Source organism: Terrapene carolina, unplaced genomic scaffold (genome assembly GCF_002925995.2).
Source record: "Terrapene carolina triunguis isolate 2854851 unplaced genomic scaffold, T_m_triunguis-2.0 Scaffold210, whole genome shotgun sequence".
Lineage (NCBI taxonomy): Eukaryota > Metazoa > Chordata > Testudines > Emydidae > Terrapene > Terrapene triunguis.
In genome coordinates, this window is record NW_020664561.1 from 31,051,330 (window position 1) to 31,073,102 (window position 21,773).

Consider the following 21,773-nt stretch of genomic DNA (forward strand, 5'->3'; position numbering starts at 1 on the left):
GGGGGGCGGCGCTTTTTTTTGCTGCTTGGGGCAGCAAAAAAGCTAGAGCCAGCCCTGATCCTGCGTGATCAGGTCCGGAAAGAGAGGCAGCAGAATCGGGGTGACCACCGAGATCTCCAATAGCATGGTGTACCAATGCTGTCGGGGCCACGCGCACACCTAATTGGAACTGATATGAGCAAGCACTTGAAGAAGAAAATGTAATTCTTCTGCTCTACTCTGTGCTGATTAGGCTTCAAATGGAGTATTGTGTCCAGTTCAGAGTGCCACATTTCAGGAAAGATGTGGACAATTTTGGAGAAAAGCAACAAAAATGATTAAAGGTCTAGAAATCATGACCTATGAGGGAAGATTTAAAAAAATGGGTTTGTTTAGTCTGGAGAAGGGAAGACTGTATTTTTCAAATACATAAAAAGGTTGTTACAAGAAGGAGGGAGAAAAATTGTTGTCCTTAACGTCTGAGGATAGGACAAGAAGCAATGGGCTTAAATTGCAGCATGGGAGGTTTAGGTTGGACATTAGGAAAAACTTCCTAACTGTCAGGGTGGTTAAGCACTGGAATAAATTGCCATGGGAGGTTATGGAATCTCCATTGTTGGAGATTTTTAAGAGCAGGGTTAAACAAATACATGTCAGGGATGGTCTAGATCATTGTTTCCCAAAGTTGGGACGCCGCTTGTGTAGGGAAAGCCCCTGGCGGGCAGGGCCGGTTTGTTTACCTGCCACGTCCACAGGTTCAGCTGATCATGGCTCCCACTGGCCGTGGTTCGCTGCTCCAGGCCAATGGGGGCTGCGGGAAGCGGCGCAGGCCAAGGGATGTACTGGCTGCTGCTTCCCGCAGCCCCCATTGGCCTGGAGCAGCGAACCGCGACCAGTGGGAGCCGCGATCGGCCGAACCTATGGACGGGGCAGGTAAACAAACCGGCCCGGCCCGCCAGGGGCTTTCCCTACACAAGCGGCATCCCAACCTCGGGAAACATTGGTCTAGATAATACTTAGTCCTGCCATGAGTACAGGGGACTGAACTAGATGACCTCTCGAGGTCCCTTCCAGTCCTATGATTCAATAACAAATGTTATTTTGAAAAACATTTCACAACTAATGAATTGTAAAAAAACCAAACTAAAAACACATCCCTGTACGTTCAGATCAAATTGAGTGTAGTTTTCCCTTACATCGCCACTATATAATCAGGTGACATGAATTCAAATCAAACAGCCGTCACTGTTGTTCCAATGATCTAGCTGTTGCGTATTTTGAGGAAAAATATTGTTTAGAACAATTACATCAACATGTGGAATTGGGAAAAATTCTTCCGCCATAAGAAGGACAAATGAACATTTCCTGTTTCTCATCTTTAGTACATGTTGTCTTTTCAGACAACAATAGGCTGGCATTTGTTCAATACACGGTAAGAAAAACCCTGCCCCTTGAAGGCTGGGCTGACTCAGCCTAAAAATGCTGTGATCTAAATTACTGTGCGGACTCTGGACAAGGTTCAAACAACAGACACATCCATTTCTTCAACCTTTGATGTTTCTTAACCTTTGAGTGGCCTTTGTATTTAATGTTTATATTTATATGTCCATTGTTTAGGTCACTGTTTTATTCGCTGGTTTACACCTGAACAGATTAGAAAAATATTTCCATTGTTTATTACACAGAATTGTGACAAGAAAAAGAATGAGCCAGCAGTTCCTTGCAAAATACCGTTTAACACAATCCACAGCAAATCTACCATGTTTGTTACTTATCAGACAGCACTACACTAAAACAAAATATTTAGAGAGGCAACAAGTGCTCACTTGAGGGGTAGGAATAATTTTATACTAGTTATTAAACACATATTAACTCTAGTGCAGTGTCTCACAAAAAGTACTCCTAGTCGGTGAAATGATAAAACCTTCAGATGCAGTATTCTAAGGATGCATTATTTAATTAATAATACTGTAGTAAAAGTAAATGAAAGTAGGAATTGGATATTTAAGTTAGATTCCTATTGGGTAGGTGTCATCAATATAATATGTTACAAGAAATTAAATAAAAAGGTGACTAATTTTCTAACTCAGGACCAAATTCTACTCCCAGTTACACCAGAGTAAATCTGGAATAGCTATTGGCTTCAGATGACGTATTCCACATTTACATCAATATAACTGCAAGCAGAATAAATCCCTTAGTCTTTCAAGGCTTCAGAGTTACACAGTTCAAGGTTATTTCACAAATATTTAGAACAAGTATGGCATGCTGATATGTCACCCACCAACTTGATGAACTAGATGCAGAGCTAATGTTGCCTTTTCTGGAGACTGTGTCATACATTGATTAGGGAATCCCAGACGTCATGAGCTGAGTTCTGGGAACTCGTGATATTCAGCTGCATGACTGGCTAGAACAGGTAACTTCTTTACAATTTTTTTTAAAATTCAGCCCTAAGCATTTTTTTCTTTTCAAACATTTATGGATGATTTTTTGATGCTACTGAAAGTGAGGGACAAATAAGCTTTGGCTAGAGGAGGCACAGGGAGAGTGACCACCGTGCAAGCTTCTCCTCTACTAACAACTCCTATTTCCTGACCTGCAACACCCATGCTATTCTAGTCCTAGATCTTTCTCAGACTACCAATCATATGTTGATGGAGCAAGTCCCGCTGTTCTCTGGCACTGCTCTTTACTGAGCCCTTGGATTTGTGTGTGAAAACCTGGCAGGGATTTAATAAAGGAGCTTGCAGCTGAATGAAATCCTCCACCGTTGCTATTAGTTAATCACAAGGGAACCCAAAGCCAGCATGGTTTTTGTATAAGCCATTCTGTCATGAGGAGGGGATACTAGAGCTTCATAGACAACTCCTGTCCCTACGGATCCAGAGAGTCCATTCCCCATGTATATCTCAGACTGCAATATGCAGAAAGGCTTTGCCCCCTCTCAACTCTATTCTACCTGTGTGGAGCAGCCGCCCCACCACAACTGGTTTTACATATTTCTTAGTCGTTAAGGACTAAATTCTGCCGCTCTTATTCAGCTGTGTAGTCCATTGAAATGAATGTGAGTACATATGGAATAAAGTCTTGCACAACATGAGGAAGGATAGCAGAATCTAGTCCATACTTGGGAATATCAGTAGAAAGAGTAAAGAGTTTCAAACCAAAAGAATCTTTAAAATGTGACAACTATACACTGTCGTGAGGATTTTCAGTGTTGCCTAAGGGAGTTAGGTCTCTACTTTTTAAAATGCAGTACTTAAATTTGGCAATACATCCTCAAGTAGCTTGTTGCTATGATGGTGATTTGATACCCAGTATCTAGTTGAAGGTTGTTTATTTGCAAACTGTTAGCATTTAAAATTGAGCCATTGGCCACAACATCAGTCACAAACAGATCTGGTAAGAAGACAACTGACCAAGTGGGGAAATTATTTTAAAGTTGTGTTTTTTTCTTTTTTGTTTGTTTTGTTTTTTTCTGGTCTAAGACTAATTTTGACATTTGGATTTGTTGAAAGGGACTGGAGAAATCATGTTTTTTGGGTGAAGGGGGTTACTCTAAAACAGATGTCTTAAATGTACTGCATACACACTCACCTGATTAACATGTGGGGTGATCTTACAATCTTCCTTTAGTTGCTCCAAATGATTAATGAGAAAATTGCTTACACCAATAGACCGACATATACCTAACAAAAGAAAAAGGAAATAAAGTAAGGCATTGTACAGTACTATAGAAGCAGAAAAAGTGCTCTACAAAGTCTAAGTTTGGGGAGGTGGGGAACAACTTAAAAATGTAGCTTCTGAGGGGACAAAATGATTATACACTAACATCTCAATAACAGAATACTGCAGAGAGTGACAGACAAACCAATATTGAAATCCAGTTTGACAGCATTATCTGAAAGCATGGTACTATCAGAGTTCTATTACAAAAGTGTTTTATAATCTAAACACACAGGAGGCTCCCCAGTGTATAAAAACTCCAGGCTAAATTCTGGGAAAGACTAATGTAGTATAAGCAAACAACAATTGGACTTCACCAGAATGAAAGGAAGGAAATGGTGTTCTTAGCAGCTTGCCAAAACTAAAGAAAAGCAGAACATTTGTAGAAGACTAATAGGGAATGAGTAATAAAACACAAGGACACACAGTCTAAACGAACTGTCCACTACTTATATTTAAGGTAGGTTGATACTATAACAAACATTTATATACAATTCAGTATAAAAAACTACACTTAAAAATGAAATGTATGAAAATGTCAGGAAACTCAAAGGATTGAGTAGAGTGCCGGCATTAACACTGGATTTCTTGGCTTCTGTTAGTGTACATTTTAAATATATTAACAGAATTTAAAACGAGAATTTAAAACGTGTGCGCAAATTCAGTGCTGACTGACAACCCTGGGGAGTCAAATATCCTCTTTTGCCCATGGAAATGGCATGGCACACTTCCCAACACTACCCTGCAACAACCCTGACCAGTCCTGCAGGGGCCTGACCAGTCCTGGGGGTGGGGTGAGGGAGGGTGGGGGGGTCAATCTGTGGTGTCTCTGCTGAGACTGTTAATAAAGGATGTCAATTGCGGTCATAGTTTTTGTGATGTAGACTGGGCTAAAACCACCAGACGCCTTTCAAACAGGTCACTAATTAGCAGGGTGGATTTGATTTAAATCAAATTGATTTAAAGCATGCTTTAAATCATACTTTAAATCACTAGTCAGGAAGACTCGATTTAATCATGGATTTCTACACAAAAGTGCATTCTTGTTGGTTGTTATAACCTTAATACGTATTCTTCACAACTCAGAGATAGATGTAGGTTTCATTTTTAGAAGGTACACACTACACATTTTTAAAGTGATTTATTTTGAAAACATTTCAGATTCGTTTTACAGCTAGATCAGAAAATGAATGATTGTTTGGTTATTTCATTTACCAAAGGTAATTGAAGCAGATATTTATGAAGTCATTGGGAGGTAAACTATCTCCAAGTCAACAGGTTAATCATTAATATTTGGAGGATTTTCTTTCCCTGCTGTATTAGGAGGAGAACATCACCAGACAGACATTTAAATTGTTTTATTTAACTATGTCTCACCTCTATATATTAATTAATTAAATAAATAACATTTTTGCTGTTGACAAGCATGTTATCTCTGAAGACACAAATCCACAGTTTGAGAACTGCAAAACTACGCATCTCTGATGATATCTTCTAGACTGAGCACTGAGGCCCATTGGGTAAATAGAAAGATTAACCTACATAATTTATACAGAAGTTCCTGGAACCCTATAAAATTGGGTCCCTAATCCATGAACTATTGGAACTCATTTATAAAACTTTTCTTAAACATTACATGAATATATTGTCTCATACTATAGAATTAGAATTTATAATCCCTATTCCATGATGAGATCTCTTTGAGCTATAATGTATCTTAATTAAAACTATCTTTAGATAAGTTTTTTCCTCAAAAAGCATTTTATCAAAAAAATTCGATTTAAATAAAAAAAAATCTGATTTTTTAAATTTAAAAAAAAAATCATTGATTTTTATCCACCCTGCTGATTAGCCATCAGATGTTAACATTTTCACTCGTTACTGACCTGAGTGGATTAGAGCTGGCAACCTTAGAGCTTAAGTTTCTATGAACCTTTTACCAATCTCCTGAGCCTTCCAGTTCTTCTAATGTTTGCATTTCTCTTTTCACATTTGTGTGAATTTGGAATTTATTAAACGAACTTCTTTAACCCTTTAGGGCTAGGTCAGTAATGACTAAAAGTCATTACTATCTGTCAGCTCTTTAATGGGGTATCTGAAGTTAACTGCATCCAGTTCTTTGTAGACTGGGATTTATATAACAAAACACATCACCACAACTAGCTTCTTCACTGGTAGTTGGAGAGACCAAGGGCTGAATGTGTGAAGAGAGTTTTCCTTTCACCTCCAAGTCTGTGTGAAGGCTGTTGAAATCACCGACATAGACAGCTGGGTGTGGCAAGCTCGGTAGAAAATTTTGGTTCCAGCTGACGCTTGGAGGCTTGTAAACATTCGCCAGCCAGCAACCGCCAACCTGGATGGTGTCACAGAATTCAGTAGACATCAGCTGAATGGCATCTGCAATATCAGACTGAATGTATGTGGCTTGGCCGTGCTTCGGGTGTGCCACACGGCACAACAGGTCGAAGCTGTCAATACTGTAATGCCCAGCTTCGGCAGTTGCCATGTGTGTCTCTTGCAAGCAAATGACGTCGATAGTATGTCGATGAGCAAGAATTCCAAGTAAATCATGCTTGGCAGCCGACAAACCCTCCACATTAAGTTGTAACACGCATAGAGCTAGACCAATGACCCAGAAGTCACCAGGCTGCACATTGGGGTTGTCGGTGACGATAGTGCCTGGATTTGTTGAGCTAGTGCTTGCAGAATTCGACTCGCTGGTTGGATCATTAGCTTCCCTGACTGCTGTCAGGTACTGGTGGGTGGCGTGACGAGGACACTGATCCATTGCCTGCTCATCACGGGTCCTGCTACCTTGAGTCACAGGCGTCGCTGAACTGTTCCTCTGTGATAGGCAGTTCAGAGTCCATATGGGGGAGAAGACGAGTGCTTGGAGACAATAGAGCAATGGATTACCCCAAGGCTCTGTGCTTTCTCCAACCCTGTTCAACTTTTACATCAATGGCCTACCAACAGGGCCGGCTCTAGGCACCAGCAAAACAAGCTGGTGCTTGGGGCGGCACATTTTTAGGGGCGGCATGGCCGGCGCCAGAATGCCGCCCCTAAAAATGTGCCCCGGCCACCCTAGCTCACCTCCGCTGCCGCTCGCGTGCCGCTACTCCCCCTCCCTCCCAGACTTGAGAGCCTGGGAGGGAGGGGGAGAAGCGGCGCCCGTGCCGTGGCCACTCGGAGTCTCCCCCTCCCTCCCAGGCTCTCAAACCTGGGAGAGAGGGGGAGATCACGAGCGGCCGCGGCGCACGAAACAGTTGTTTCGCGCGCCACTGCTCTCCCTCCTAGGCTTGAGAGCCTGGGGGGGAGGAGGCAGGGCTGGGGATTTGGGGAAGGGGCGGAGTTGAGGCGGGGCCGGGGGTGGGGGTAATTAAAAAACGTGGGGGGGTGGGGCGGCCAAAATTATTTTTGCTTTGGGCGGCAAAAATCCTAGAGCCGGCCCTGCCTACCAACAATGGAGTCATGAAAGTTCATTTACGCAGATGGCATCTGTTGCAGGTACCCAGGCCCGGACATTTCACGAGCTTGATGTCACCTTAAACCGAGACATGACAAAGTTAGCTGACTACTGTAAGACTTGGCACCTTCAGCCAAGCATCATAAAAACAGTCTCCAGTTTGTTCCCTCTTCATTGTGCCAGCACAACCCGAGAACTGAATGTTTATCTGAATGGTCAGAAGATGAAGCATGAAGTAGAACCGGCCTATCAAGGTGTGACCTTAGCATGCACACTGAGTTACCATGCCCACCTGAAGAAGACAGCAGCTAAACTTAAGACGCGCAATAATCTTCTTAGCAAACTGGCAGGTTCGTCATGGGATGTTCGTGCTCCAACTTTGCGGATGTCAGCTCTTGCCACCTCGTATTCGGTGGCGGAGTATTGTGCACCAGTTTGGAGTCGATTGTCACACACCAAACTGGTGGATACACAGTTACATGCCGCCATGCATATCATCTCTGGCACCCTGTGTCCGACTGCACTCCCATGGCTTCCAGTTCTGAGCAATATTACTCCTCCTCATATCAGACGAGAGGTTGCCACTGGCAAGTTACTGGAGAAAGTATGCGCCAACTCAAGCCTGCCGCTGCACTATGACCTGTTTAAACCACTAGCTGCACGTTTGCCATCATGTTGCCCATTATGTTCTCATCCGCCACACCAGGATGTTAGGGCGGAAACACTCTGGCGAGAGGAATGAATATCTGCTATAATCCCCAACCAGTCCCTCATCGCCGACCCTACAATTTGCCCGCCTGGTTTTGACCTGCCCCGTCGTCAATGGTCCCCGTTGAACAGATTCTGGAGCGAGCAAGGTCTCTGTGCAGCCAGCCAGTACCGCTCGGGCCTTCTTGACAGCCCTTTGTGCATCTGTGGCGCAACACAGACAATGACGCACATTGTCGATGAAAGCCTGCTGACTAGGTTCAGCGGTGGCCTAGAAGAACTGCATCATACCACTGAAGATGCCATCGCTTGGCTAGACAACTATGCACACACTAAATAACCAACCTCGGAGTCAGGCACATTGCTGGGCTCGCACTGCCATTACCCTGGATGGGCCTGCCCTGTGAATAAACAAAGGACTCCAATCACTACTTCTGTTAAGCCAGCATCTCTTCTGAGCGCTATCTTCATTTCAAAAGAAGAAAGAAAAGAAAACAAAAGCTATTCTGGTCTCTCCAGAAAATACTTCATCAGGCAATTTCACACAACTGAAATTAAGGTAATTACTGACTAATGGCCTGATTTTACAGCCACTCCATGTTGGAGCTGCCATTGTCTTGACTTCAGTGGGAGTTGTGCATGTGGAACAGCCATGGAATTGACCCCCAAAGAGGTATACTTGCCACTCAGTGCACATATATAGCTCTCATTAATACTAATGGGATTCAGGGATACATTCAAGGAAGAATTTACCTTGATTTAGAATTTAAAATAAAGTTAATGGAAATGTGTGAGGAAATTCTGCTATGTAGCTATCTCATTTTACACACACACACACACACACACACACACACACACAAATTGTACATTTTAAATACCAAAAAATCATAATCCACTAGCAGACTAAAAGTCTGACTGATTTTGAGTTACATGACTACAATAAAGTATCCGGAATTAGTATATCCATTACTTAATTTTGTTAAAGCAAATCCAGTTACATACTACTATGCTGAAATTTTGTATATCCCTGTAAACCCCTGTAAAATGGGCTATGTAGTGGAAATACTTCTTTAACCATACACAAACTCTGCAATTATGTAGCTTTTACATATTCAAGCAGGACAAGTGGATACTCTGTAAAGCAGTAAAACCGTATACTTTATTTTTTCTAATATGGTTTTTGTTTTCAGCTAGACTGCTAGATAGCTCTCATTTAGAGAAATGATCATCTGCTCAAGATGTGTAACATTAATTAGGTTATGACCCACACCACAGCAGTTTGCATAATTTGTATTTAATCTGCCAGAAGGGGTCAATCCCTAGCTTTAGACCTCTGGGGACAAACAATCCTGAAGCACCAATACCAATAAATCATTATGCCAAAGAAGTCTGAAGAACATTTGCAGTTTAAACACAAAGGGGACACCAAAATATTATACACTATTGTTGTCTGTGAAGGATTTAAAAACCTTTATTTTGTGGTTTCTCTTTTGCAAATGAAAGCCTTTATTTGAAGCTATAGTACAACAAAACATAGTACCATAAAAGTCAAATATGAAAAAGACTTGTGAGATCCTCTAGTTCATGCCCAGAACAAACTCCCAGGATTTTTCACTGGTGTATATTTTCAAGTGTTTGGTCCACTCCAATTTAAAATATCTCAAGCGATAAAAATTTTACAACTTCCCTTGGAAGGTTGTTCCAGTCTCTTCAACTTCACTGCTAGAGAGATTTTCCTAGATCTCGTCAAGACTCCTCAGTTTGATTAAGCTTTGCCCTTAGTTACACTTCACTAGCCCCACTGAAGTCAACAGGGTTGCACAAGTATATTTATTTACAGAATTTAACAGAATTTAACCCTTCCAGTGAAACATCTCAAGGTAGGCAACAGAGCTGGTCAAAACTTTTCTGATGGAAACCTCTGATTAAATAAAAAAGTTTGGTGGAACATATCACTTTCATGAAAATTGTTGACAGGAAATTATTGAAATGCTTCATTTCAATAAGAGCAAAATGTGTTGTTTCAATATATTCAGAAAGTTTTGTTTTAACTTTTATGTTTTATATATATAATGAAAGTCAAAACATTGACATTATTATACGGTAAATCATAACAAAAATCAAAACAATGAGGTGAAAAGAAACAATCTGATATCAAAACAAAGTTCTACTATAAAAATTAAACATTTCAAAAAGGCATTTCAATGTTTCTGAAACAAAATATTTCAGAATTTGTGCTTAGTGGTTAATTTCTAAATTGTGACTTTTTGTTCTGATTCCAAATGAAAACAAATTTCAAAATATTGGAATTTCCCATGGAATGGAAATTCCAAGTTTTGACTAGCTTGAGTAGGCAATCAGCACGGGAATCTGGCTCAGAGAAGACAGCAGTTATACCAACCCATCAATCGCTCAAATCCTGCAAAGACATATGCAATTTCTTATATAAAGTTACTCACATACTTAAGTCTTTGCAGGATCAGGTCCTAATCATGAAGGATCAGGTGGGAAATGATGGATCGAAAATCAAGGGGTGGTCAATCCATGGTCTGAGAGACCACTGGTTGGGGCTATGTGTAGCCAGAAGAGGTGGGAAGGTACCACCTCAATACAAGAAAGACAAAAGAAACTAGTGAGAAACTAAGGTGTTTGACAATTATTAATTCTTTCAGTTCCTCAAAATGTTCAGAGCCAGATCATAGGCCTTACTTCCAGCTGCTATGCACTGCTCAGGCGTGTCCTAAAGGTGGAGCTGGGGATTCTGTTGGCATAGGGGAATACCCAGATAATTTTGCTGGCTCTATAGCACCTGTCCCTATGCTGGCATAATGGAAAAGTCATAGTAGAGTATGGGGAAGGGGAGTAGGGGAATGGGCAGAGCCAGAGTACATTCGGTTCCAGCCACTCCTTGCTAGTGAAAAGCAACATAGGGTCCTGTGGCACCTTTAAGACTAACAGAAGTATTGGAGCATCAGCTTTCGTGGGTGAATGACGCGTCTGATGAAGTGGGCATTCACCCACGAAAGCTTATGCTCCAATACTTCTGTTAGTCTTAAAGGTGCCACAGGACCCTCTGTTGCTTTTTACGGATTCAGACTAACACGGCTACCCCTCTGTTCTTTGCTAGTGGAGACAGAAAGGTGGCTTAGGACTTGTCTACACTTACACACTACAACAGCACAGCTGCCCCGCTGCTGCAGCACCACTGTAGAGCTTCAGTGTAGACACTGCCCATGCCAATGGGAGGGATTCTCCCATTGGTCAAGCAATCCAGGTCCCCAAGTGGTGGTAACTAGGTTGACGGAAATATTCTTCGGTCGACCTAGCACATCTATACAGGAACTTAAGTCCGCTTAACCACATCGGTCAGTATTGTGGACTTTTTCACACCCCTGAGTGATGTAGTTCTAGTGTTGACCAGGCCTTCGATAAATGTAGCTGAGAACTGAGGCCATATTAAAAAAACAAACACAATCCCACTTCAAATAAATGTATTTTCCAAGAATTATATATCATTAAGGTTCAAACATTATGTATCTATGTTTAATCTCAACCCATTTAAAAATGCATGGTAACGCTTTATATTGTTTAAAATAAACACATGCTTCCTTCTCCATAAAACAGAATCAATGTCAGCAGTTCAGCATTCACGAACAACATCTACAGTAAAAGAGCAATGTGTGCATGCAATGGAGAGGGGGAAATATTGTCAAGGACACAGATTGCAGCTGCAAGTTTCCAAAGGGCTGCTCTACAAAAACAATGAATTACAAAGGAAAAGAAGCTTTTTATATTATGGGGCCAAATCCTATGGTCTTTACTCAGGCAAAATGCCCACTGATTTCAAAGGGAGTTTTATGTGATTAAGGATCAAGGAAAAAACTAAGTAAAAAATGTCGGTAAATCATGTTCCTACATGAAAATATCTGCACTGGGACTAATGATATACTCTCAGGACTTGTTTAGACTGTGGAAAAGGTGCTTTTTTCAGCCTAGTTACCACCTTAACTTGATTGAAAATCCCACTTGAAACCAATTTAGACACTTAGCACCATGTTAGTAGTTGGAGTTAAAACCTAGGTTTCCCTGTAGCCTTCAGCTTTACTAGTTTAGCATGTGCTAAAGTACAATTGCTTTGTTCTGAGTAGAGTTTTAGAAAGTGCTACATAGGTCTAGTTATATAGCACAATCTAAACACAAACCTTTACATTGTGTTGACGAAGCCACAGAATTTATACTCCAGTAGGGGAAGGACTAGCCCACAGGTTAAGCAGATTTTGGGAATCTGCCAGGGACCCTGGCTCATCTGCATAGAAGCTCTGTGACTCCCCACTGGTTCTGGGCTCACCTGAGTTGTTCCCCCTTCCTTGGCAACATGGCTTCAATGGCCTAACGGAAAATGTAACAATAATGCCTCTTGTACACATATTAAAAAGTGACTAATAAATGTACAATGGAGAAATGAAAATATTTATCCCGCCTTGCAAAATGGTCATGAAATGTTACAAGAGCAGTTACAAAACATACTGCCCTTCATAATGATGACTGATGATAATGAAAAAACTAATGCTAATGAATACTTTACTCACCCATCGGGAAAAAAAATTCCTTATCCCAAGCAAATGTGTGAGTAATCTTGCTAGACTATATTTGTCCCATCTGCCATGAGACAATACATCAAGCTAACAGACTGGCTACATAATGTATCAGTATATTAAGCTTAACACACTTTTCCAGACAGCCTAAAAAGCTGATAGTGTTTTCCTTTACTTAACAGAAAACCGTTTGAGGAAAAACTTCTTACAAGATCAAAACTCTACAGAGTAAGATGGGCACTGTTAATCTTACCACAATAATCTATAAATACGCTGTTTTGGCACTATAGCATTGTTTTAGTACAATAGAGCGCCTTATCTTTTTTAAACACTGCTATAGGTTTTTATCAGACCCCTGAAACCTTTTGATATATTAACTGTACAAGGTTCGATCAAAATGTTTTTGAAAGCACTTATGCAATATATTGTGACAGAACTAGATGCTACTTTTGTGGTGCCAAGTCCCCAATGTGCTTTAGCCTGTCAGAAAAGGTCAGAAGTCCACTCCATGTGGAATGGTGTCCATTCCATTATGTTGGCTCTGGCTAATGCCACAGAATAAAAACACAAATGGATTCACTTTTCACATGAGACCAACTGCAATAAGTGTGCTTTTATTAAAGAAGGATACACAGGCTCAAATTCTGTGTTCCTTACTCCCATGAAGGCCCTATTGAAGTCAATGGGATTATTCACAGAAAGCACTCTGAGTTTGGTCCGAAGTGGCATGCAACACAAAACTCTAGGGGATGTTTCGGGGAAGCCTCTGGTGAATAACCCTCCCCATAGAGACAACTTTCCCTTCTGCTCCTACTTGTAGTTGTCATTCCCTTCTCCATCAAACACATTGATCAGCCTATGAAAGAAACACAGACATAAACACACCACCATGAAAGACATGTTCCCTCCACATGCTTTCCTGAATCTGTAAAGCAACCTGAACACCTCAGGTGAAATGCCCAGGACCCCAACTCAGACTCAGTGAAATACCTTCCCAGGAATAAAGCTCCTTGGTCTTACACCCATCTTCCCATGCATACTCCTCTCCCTGTGAATCATAAGGAAAGACCCTTTTAACCTGATCCCCCACTGAAGAAACAGAAACTGAGGAGAAACTCCCATGTCCTGACTTCTCCTTGACACCAATGAAGTGGGAGCATCTCCCATCTGATCAAGTTCCGCCCAATCCTCATGGAAAAGTAGAAGTTATGGGGAGGTGGGGTAGAGCCTCTTCCAGTATGATTCTGCTTGTCCTCTGATAAGTAGCAATGAATCCTTTTGCAGATATTAGATCAGGGCTACACAAAACAGACATTAAAGCTACCAGATATTATCGCATTTCCATATGGCTTCCCCAGCCCCACTTAGACAAGGATATTGCTGATTCTTGGGGTATTTGGTGAAGAGCTTGAACTGGACAGTGCACATCTGGATGAGATCATCCAGCTGCTGCTCAGCCACCAGAAGGTCATAGAGTTTCTTCTCCAGCACCTGGTACTTACTTGTGTTCCTCAAACCCTGACTGGCTGCCCAGCCACTGGAGAAATCTAGGGGATTAGGGGTGTGAGCTGTACAAAAACAGGACTCTTACACTATTTCTAACCTGGGTTTGTGTTCATCTGCAGAGTCTACACATCAGGCCAGATGCAAAAAGGACAGCCACACTTGTCCCTGATCCATCCTAGGCTCTTACAAAACCAAGTACACAGCTCGCCAAATATTATCCAGCCATGACTTGTTAATTGAAAAAAGGCCAGGCATCCTATCAGTGATTAAACTGTGAATAGTAACTGCCTCATTTGCAACCACCTATAGCTCTAATACCATAAGACATAGACTAGGATTGCAGTTTACCATTGCTCTTGATTAAGGGGTTAAGTCCTCTGCTGAGATGAGTGAGGTAGTAGTAGTCTATCATCAAGCCTGTCTGACCACTGGCATTCTTAAGTCTTGTTTTCCTATGGCAAGCATGGCATAATTTTGAGTGCCCAGATTCCTTCAAGATGGTCTATTCCTTGGACCACCACATACTGACCAGCAATAATAACCTTCCTCAGCACTGCAGTGTAGCCCTCAATCAAAGCTGAAGTCCTGAATACTTCTGAAGAAAGAGGGGCTTTGTTTGGTGGTGGGGTGTGTGTATGTATATTTATAATACAGATTCCACAGCTAAATGAGTGTTAAGAGAATCACAGGAGGAAACCTATGTTCTGATTAGGTCTTTTATTTCAATGCATTTTGGGTCCAAACATTATCCCCATATCACCCCACCAGTACCATTATAGATTGCCTCATTGCAACTATTTCCCAATAAATTTGCAGGGTATACATCTGCATCTGTTCTGAAGGTTACTTCTTTGAGAATGTGACGGGTTTGGTCACAGAGACCCCCTTGGACTGTCACTTGACGTGCTGGAATTGCCTCTGAGCCCATTTTCCCTGCCAGCTTGGGACTCCAGAGCCCTGCCTTGTTGAGCCAGACACACTAGCCTGCTGCAACACAGACCCAGGTCTGGTCCACGCCCCCAAAGCTGCAGATTTTAACCCAAAACTGCTCAGCAGGTCGCCTATCTTCAGCACCCAGACACCCAGTTCCCAATGGGATCCAAACCCCAAATAAATCCATTTTACTCTATATAAAGTTATACAGAGTAAACTCATAAATTGTCTGCCCTCTATAACACTGATAGAGAGATATGCACAGCTATTTGCTCCCCCAGGTATTAATCACTTACTCTGGGTTAATTAATAAACAAAAGTGATTTTATTGAGCATAAAAAGTAGGATTTAAGTGGTTCCAAGTAATAACAGACAGAACAAAGTAAGTCACAAAGCAAAATAAAGCAAAAACACGCAAGTCTAAGCCTAATACATTAAGAAATTGATTACAGGTAAAACCTCACCTTCAGAGATGTTTCAATAAGCTTCTTTCACAAACTAGACTCCTTCCTAGTCTGGGCCCAATCCTTTCCCCGGTACAATACTTGTTAGTTCCAGCAGACATTTTAGGTGGAAACTTGGGGGTTTCTCATGACTGGCAGCCCCCTTTGTTCTGTTCCACCCCCTTTTATAGCTTTGGCACAAGACAGGAATCTTTTGTCTCTCTGGGTCCCCATCCCTCCTTCTAAATGAAAAAGCACCAGCTTTAAGATGGATTCCAGTATCAGGTGACATGTTCACATGTCCTGTGAGACCCCAGTCTCCATTCTTCCAGGGCTGGCCCGCATGTACCCAGGAAGGTTTGCAAGTAAACAGAGCCATTTACAGGTCATTGATTCTGAAGCACCCTTAATGGCTTCCACTTAATATGTTTACATTAGTAATACAAGTTTAAATCTTCTTCTCCTAACTCCAGACATAGAAATAATACATGCAAACAAATGGGATGAAAACACTCAGTAGATAAGCTTTGTAATGAGACCTTACAAGAGACCTTTTGCATAAAGCATATTCCAGTTACATCATATTCACACTCACAAGCATATTTCCATAAACATTATGGAATGCAACATCACAGAGAGGAAGGATGATCTTTTGGTTAAAGTACAGTAACTCCTCACTTAACGTTGTAGTTATGTTCCTGAAAAATGCTACTTCAAGCGAAACGATGTTAAATTAATCCAATTTCCCAATAAGAATTAATGTAAATGGGGGGAGGGGGTTAGGTTCCAGGGAAATTTTTTTCGCCAGACAAAAGACTATATATATATACACATACACACACACACACACACAGTATAAGGAGTTACTGTACTATGTTGGGACTCAGATCCAAGGTGAACTCTTGGCTCTGCCATATACTTCCTAGGGTGACCTAGGCAAGTTACTTCATCTCTCTGGGTCAGTACCTCAGCTGGTATAAGTTGGTGTAACCCAAATGATGTCAATGGAACTATACTGAGTTACATCAGTTGAGGATTTGGCCCTCTGTGCTTCAGTTCCCCATCTGTAAAATGGGGATGATAATACTTCCTTTCTCCCAACTTTTGTTTGTTTTGTTTAGTTAGATAAAGTTCTTCAGAGCAGGGACTTTCTCTTTCTATGTGTTTGTTCAGTGATTAGTACTATGGGGCTCCAATCTTGGGTGCGAACCTCTAGATACTACTGTAATACAAATGATAAATTATAATAATCCTTCATGTAGGTTTACTGTAAGTGAGCTCAATAAAAAAAATCATTTAACATTTGTCAGAAAGGGGATTCACATGAAAGTGTACACAAACAGGATATTGCAATAAATCATTAAACAGAGAGGTCTGAGGGCTCATTTTTGAATTTAGAATTCACCATAAAACCACACTCTAGATTCATACTACAATAAGCCATATATATATTATGTCAGTTGCTTATTTTGTTCACATTGCAGTTTATTAAAGGCAAATTTCCAATCATTAACTGTAAAAAAATGTAGTTGTTATATTTTTTTTCCTGTATATCACCATCCTGTTGTCTTATCTGATCAACAGGGTGTGGTGCAGTCGACATCCTCCCAAACCACATACCTTTGGAGGTCATGTGAAAATCTCTGATCATGTTTGTCTGGGTTGGTGTTACAAAAAAAGGAGTACCATATACTTTATCTGCCTGTGCAAAGAAAGCAATGCTAATCTTAATGTGAAAAAGCCCCTGTGCTATCACCAAAGTCAGTCACTTGCTTTTAATGACTAAAGCTGCAAGGTGAACACACATACACACTTTATATAGATACACACACACACATATTATATGGGAGTGTATGCATGCATATCAACATCCATCCACTTTTAGGACAGAAATTGTTTAGCTTTTGGGAATGGTCAGAGTTTTTTAGGCTCTGGCAATAAAAATGTAGATATAGGATTAGAAGAGATGCGCTGTCCTCACTACCTGCATTTTGTGTTGCCTACACTACACAAAATGTTTACTCAGCTTGTTGCTGTACCTTTGAAAACTGACAGACATAGGAAGGAAAGGTGCCGGCTGTACTGATCTATGCACACAGAAATAAAAGGCAAGTTATCCAGTAAGTATTAAAGATTTCCACCCTCACTTAGGCAAAACATTATTATTGTCTCCAAGGATACAGAGACCCTGACCTCCACTATGGGCAGCTAGGTCTAAACAACCTCTGCTAGTCTATGAGGTTGTCTTGGAGATAAAGTATGGGGAGAAGATGAGAATTTAAAAAATAAAATTCCAGGGTCCTGCTCCTCTTTAAAAATGCACTGGTCTTTTGTTCATATTGCAGTCTATTAAAGGCTAATTTCCAATCATTGTATTAAACACACCTATGAAGCTGAGTTTATAATCAAGACAGTAAAGGAACAGCAGCTGTCCCCGCTGCTGACACCATATTACTGAGTATTTAACAATGTCCATCTTCAAGTGCTGTCCTGCTGATGCTATCAGGGACAGCCCATGCTACCAGCACTCACATGTCTGTACACATGCACACTCAAGAAATTTTCTGGTCAATAGCTGAAAGACCCTGCTCGTTCTACAAAAGATACCCCTTCTCCATCTCCCCCTTACTTCTGCGCTGCCTTCAGAGCTGGGTCGCCGGAGAGCAGCAGCTGTTGGCCCAGCTCTGAAGGTAGCTCCATGCTAGCAGCAGTGCAGAAGTAAGGGTGGCAATACCATACCATGCCACCCTTATTTCTGCGCTGCTGCCTTCAGAACTGGGCGGCCAGAGAATGGCACGTACTTGGGGCAGCACCTTGTAAGGGGTGGCCAATCTTGGGATGGCGGGGCAGCGCTCGGGGGTTTTTTTTGTTTGTTTGTTTTGTTTCGGTGGGGTGGCGCTCGGGGGTGGTTTTTTTTTGTTCGGCGGGGCAGCACTCGGGGGTTTCTTTTGTTGTTGTTTTTGGTTCAGCAGGGTGGCGCTCGGGGGGGTTGGTTTTGGTTCGGCGCTGGGTTTTTTTGTTTGTTTGTTTTTGTTTCGGCGGGGCGGCGCTGGGTTTTTTTGTTTGGTTGGTTTTGGTTCGGCGGGGCGGTGCTGGGTTTTTTTTGTTTTGTTTTTGTTTCGGCGGGGCGGCGCTCGTGGGGGTTGTTTTTGGTTCGGGGGGGCGGCGCTGGGGGGGGGTGTTGTTACGGCGGGGCGTTTTGCTTGGGGCGGCAAAAAAGTCAGAGCCGGCCCTGGAGGGCTCAGCTCAGCAGGCAGCAGCATAGAAGTAAGGGTGGCAATACTATACCATGCCATCCTTACTTGTGCGCTGCTGCTGGGGGTGGCTCTGTCTTCAGAATTGGGATCCCGGCCAGCAGCTGCTGCTCTCCAGCTGCCCAGCTCTGAAGGCAATGCTGCCATCAGCAGCAGCGCACAAGTTAGGGTGGCAACACCACAACCTCCCTCTACACCAGGGGTAGGCAACCTATGGCACACGTGCCAAAGGCGGCACGCGAGCTGATTTTCAGTGGCACTCACACTGTCCGGGTCCTGGCCACCGGTCCGGGGGGCTCTGCATTTTAATTTAATTTTAAATGAAGCTTCTTAAATATTTTAAAAACCTTATTTACTTTATATACAACAATAGTTTAGTTATATATTATAGACTTATACAAAGAGACCTCTTTCTTATAGAAAGAGACCTTTAAAACGTTAAAATGTATTACTGGCACGTGAAACCTTAAATTAGAGTGAATAAATGAAGACTCGGCACACCACTCCTGAAAGGTTGCCAACCCCTGCTCTACACTAACCTTGCGACCCCCCCCCCCACAACTCCTTTTTGGGTCAGTACCCCTACAATTCCAACACCATGAAATTTCAGATTTAAATAGCTGAAATCATGAAATTTATTATTTTTAAAATCCTGTGCCCATGAAACTGACCAAAATGAACCTGGTAGGGCCCTATACATGAGCCATTCATGAAGTAAGAATAGTTAGATACAACATCCCCATCTGCCACCAAACAGATCCTCCAATAGCAACTCTGTCAACACTCAAGGGAATGTTTGACTCAATAAACGTATCTCTGAGTGTGCTCTAAAGGCAGCCAAACCAGCATTCTGTTGAATCAAAGAAGATAATTCCACAACTCAGAATGCTCAGACACCAGCCCACAAAAATTCAAATCATAGGACTGACACTAAGCGAACCCTAGTTGAAATCAGCTGTTGCAACAGGGAACTGGGAAATCCAGTCTCTCTAAACAGAGACCTCACTTCTGAATAATTATGATTTTTTTTAAAGTACGGTTCTTTTGGAATGCAGTGTCAGTGATCCCTTGAATAAGCAGAGTCTCACCAGACTGGGGCTTAGAAGATCTGGGATCTATTCCCAACTCTTCCATGTATTTCTTATGTGACCACTGGCAAGTCACTTAATATTTGTGTGCCTCAGTTTTCCCATCTATAAAATGGAGATAATCCTACTGTCACCTCAGAATGAAAAGTGCTACATAAAATCCTAAGTATTATGATTATTATCATTTAGCTTAAAATTTTACTTCAGTGTAAGGCCATATTTTCAAATGCAATACCTAAGACACCCCCCCTCCTCCCCAAATTTTGTGCCTGCAGTCACTTTTTACTAACAAATATCTGATTGCACAAATTTCAGGAATTTACAGATGCAATTTAGCCATCAGCCTTTAGGACTGTGACCTCAATACAATGCTCTATTCAAATTAAGAATAGTGTATCAAAAAGTACTCTCCCTGTATCTCTGAAATAGCTGCAAACAAATTAGTACATTACAGCAGCTTAGCAAATAAATAAAATAAATAAATAAAGATATCCTATCTCCTAGAACTGGAAGGGACAGGTCATCGAGTCCAGCCCCCTGCCTTCACTAGCAGGACCAAGTACTGATTTTGCCCCAGATCCCTAAGTGGCCCCTGCAAAGATTGAACTCACAACCCTGGGGTTAGCAAGCCAATGCTCAAACCACTGAGCTATCCCTCCTCAGATAACAGATACACACAGCAAAAATGCTATGTTCTCAGGCAGAATACCACATAAAGAAACTACTTTTAAAAACTGTCTTGATTTAAAAATATTGGATCAGATCCTCCTTTAGTGTAAATCTGCATAGCAACATGACCTGCTGTGATGGGATGCATGAATCACACACTGGAACTGAAGGAGTTAAGGGGCAGTTCTGGGCCCAGGAGATATTTATCTTGGGAGATCCTGAGTAAGGATATAGAGTCTTGGTTTTAGGGGAAAAGGTCTGCAAGCAGCAGCTACCCTAGGCCCTAGAGGAGGGACTATCCTTTTTCTAGGACTAGGGAACCCTTCACTCTAATTTCTGGTGGATCATCTGAGAGGTTTTTGACTTCACCCTGGTTTGGGAAAGTAAGTGGGAGGAAGTGGCTGAGAGAGGCACCCCATAAGCACTGTGGGGTGTTTGCTACCACTGCCTCTCATGGTGCCTTGAGTCAGAGCCCAATAGAGAGGGAGGGTTTGGGCTTTCCTACCAACCACCCTCTCATGAAGGGGGCACAAAAAGACAGTTACCTTTTCCGTAACTGGTGTTCTTCGAGATGTGTTGCTCATGTCTATTCCACAATAGGTGTGCGTGCTTGCTACGTGCACCGGTGCCAGAAGTTTTTCCCCTAGCAGTACCCGTAGGGGGGAGCGCCCCCTGCAACTCCTGGAGTGGCGCCTGCCTGGCACGGTATAAGGGGAGCTGCGCGCTCCCCCCACCCTCAGTTCCTTCTTGCCAGACAACTCTGACAGAGGGGAAGGAAGGTGGGATGTGGAATAGACATGAGCAACACATCTCGAAGAACACCAGTTACGGAAAAGGTAACTGTCTTTTCTTCTTCGAGTGATTGCTCATGTGTATTCCACAATAGGTGATTCCAAGCTATATTTGTTGGAGGTGGGTAGGAGTTCACAAGTTCCCAGGATGGAGGACAGCCCTGCCAAACCTGGCATCATCCCTGGTCTGAGGGACGATCGCATAATGCGAGGTGAACGTGTGAACCGAAGACCACGTGGCGGCCCTACAAATGGCCTGGATGGGGACGTGGGCCATGAAGGCAGCCGACGAGGCCTACGCCCGAGTCGAGTGTGCCCTCACAATGGGCGGCGGGGGAACACCCGCCAGTTCATAACAGAAACGGATGCACGAAGTGATCCAATTGGATAGCCTCTGAGTGGAAATCGGCTGGCCACTCGCGCGCTCAGCCGAGGCGACGAACAGTTGTGAGGACTTTCTGAACGGCTTAATCCGCTCATGGTAGAAAGCCAGAGCCCACCTCGCATCGAGCGTGTGGAGACGGCTCATGAGACTTGCGGCAGAGGACTGGTAGAAAAATGTCCTGACCCAGGTGGTAGCCGGAGACCACCTTCGGGAGGAATGCAGGGTGT

General features: G+C 42.4%; 1 protein-coding gene across 1 annotated transcript in view; it reads right to left on the minus strand.

Annotated features, from left to right (window-relative positions):
- Positions 1 to 3,540: 3,540 nt before the first annotated feature.
- LOC112108748 (uncharacterized oxidoreductase ZK1290.5-like) overlaps positions 3,541 to 21,773 on the minus strand; it is a 38,950-nt gene continuing 20,717 nt past the window's right edge. The window contains exon 4 of the mRNA XM_026655622.1: positions 3,541 to 3,671. Coding sequence (XP_026511407.1) covers positions 3,541 to 3,671 — 131 coding nt within the window. The remainder of the gene's footprint in view (positions 3,672 to 21,773) is intronic.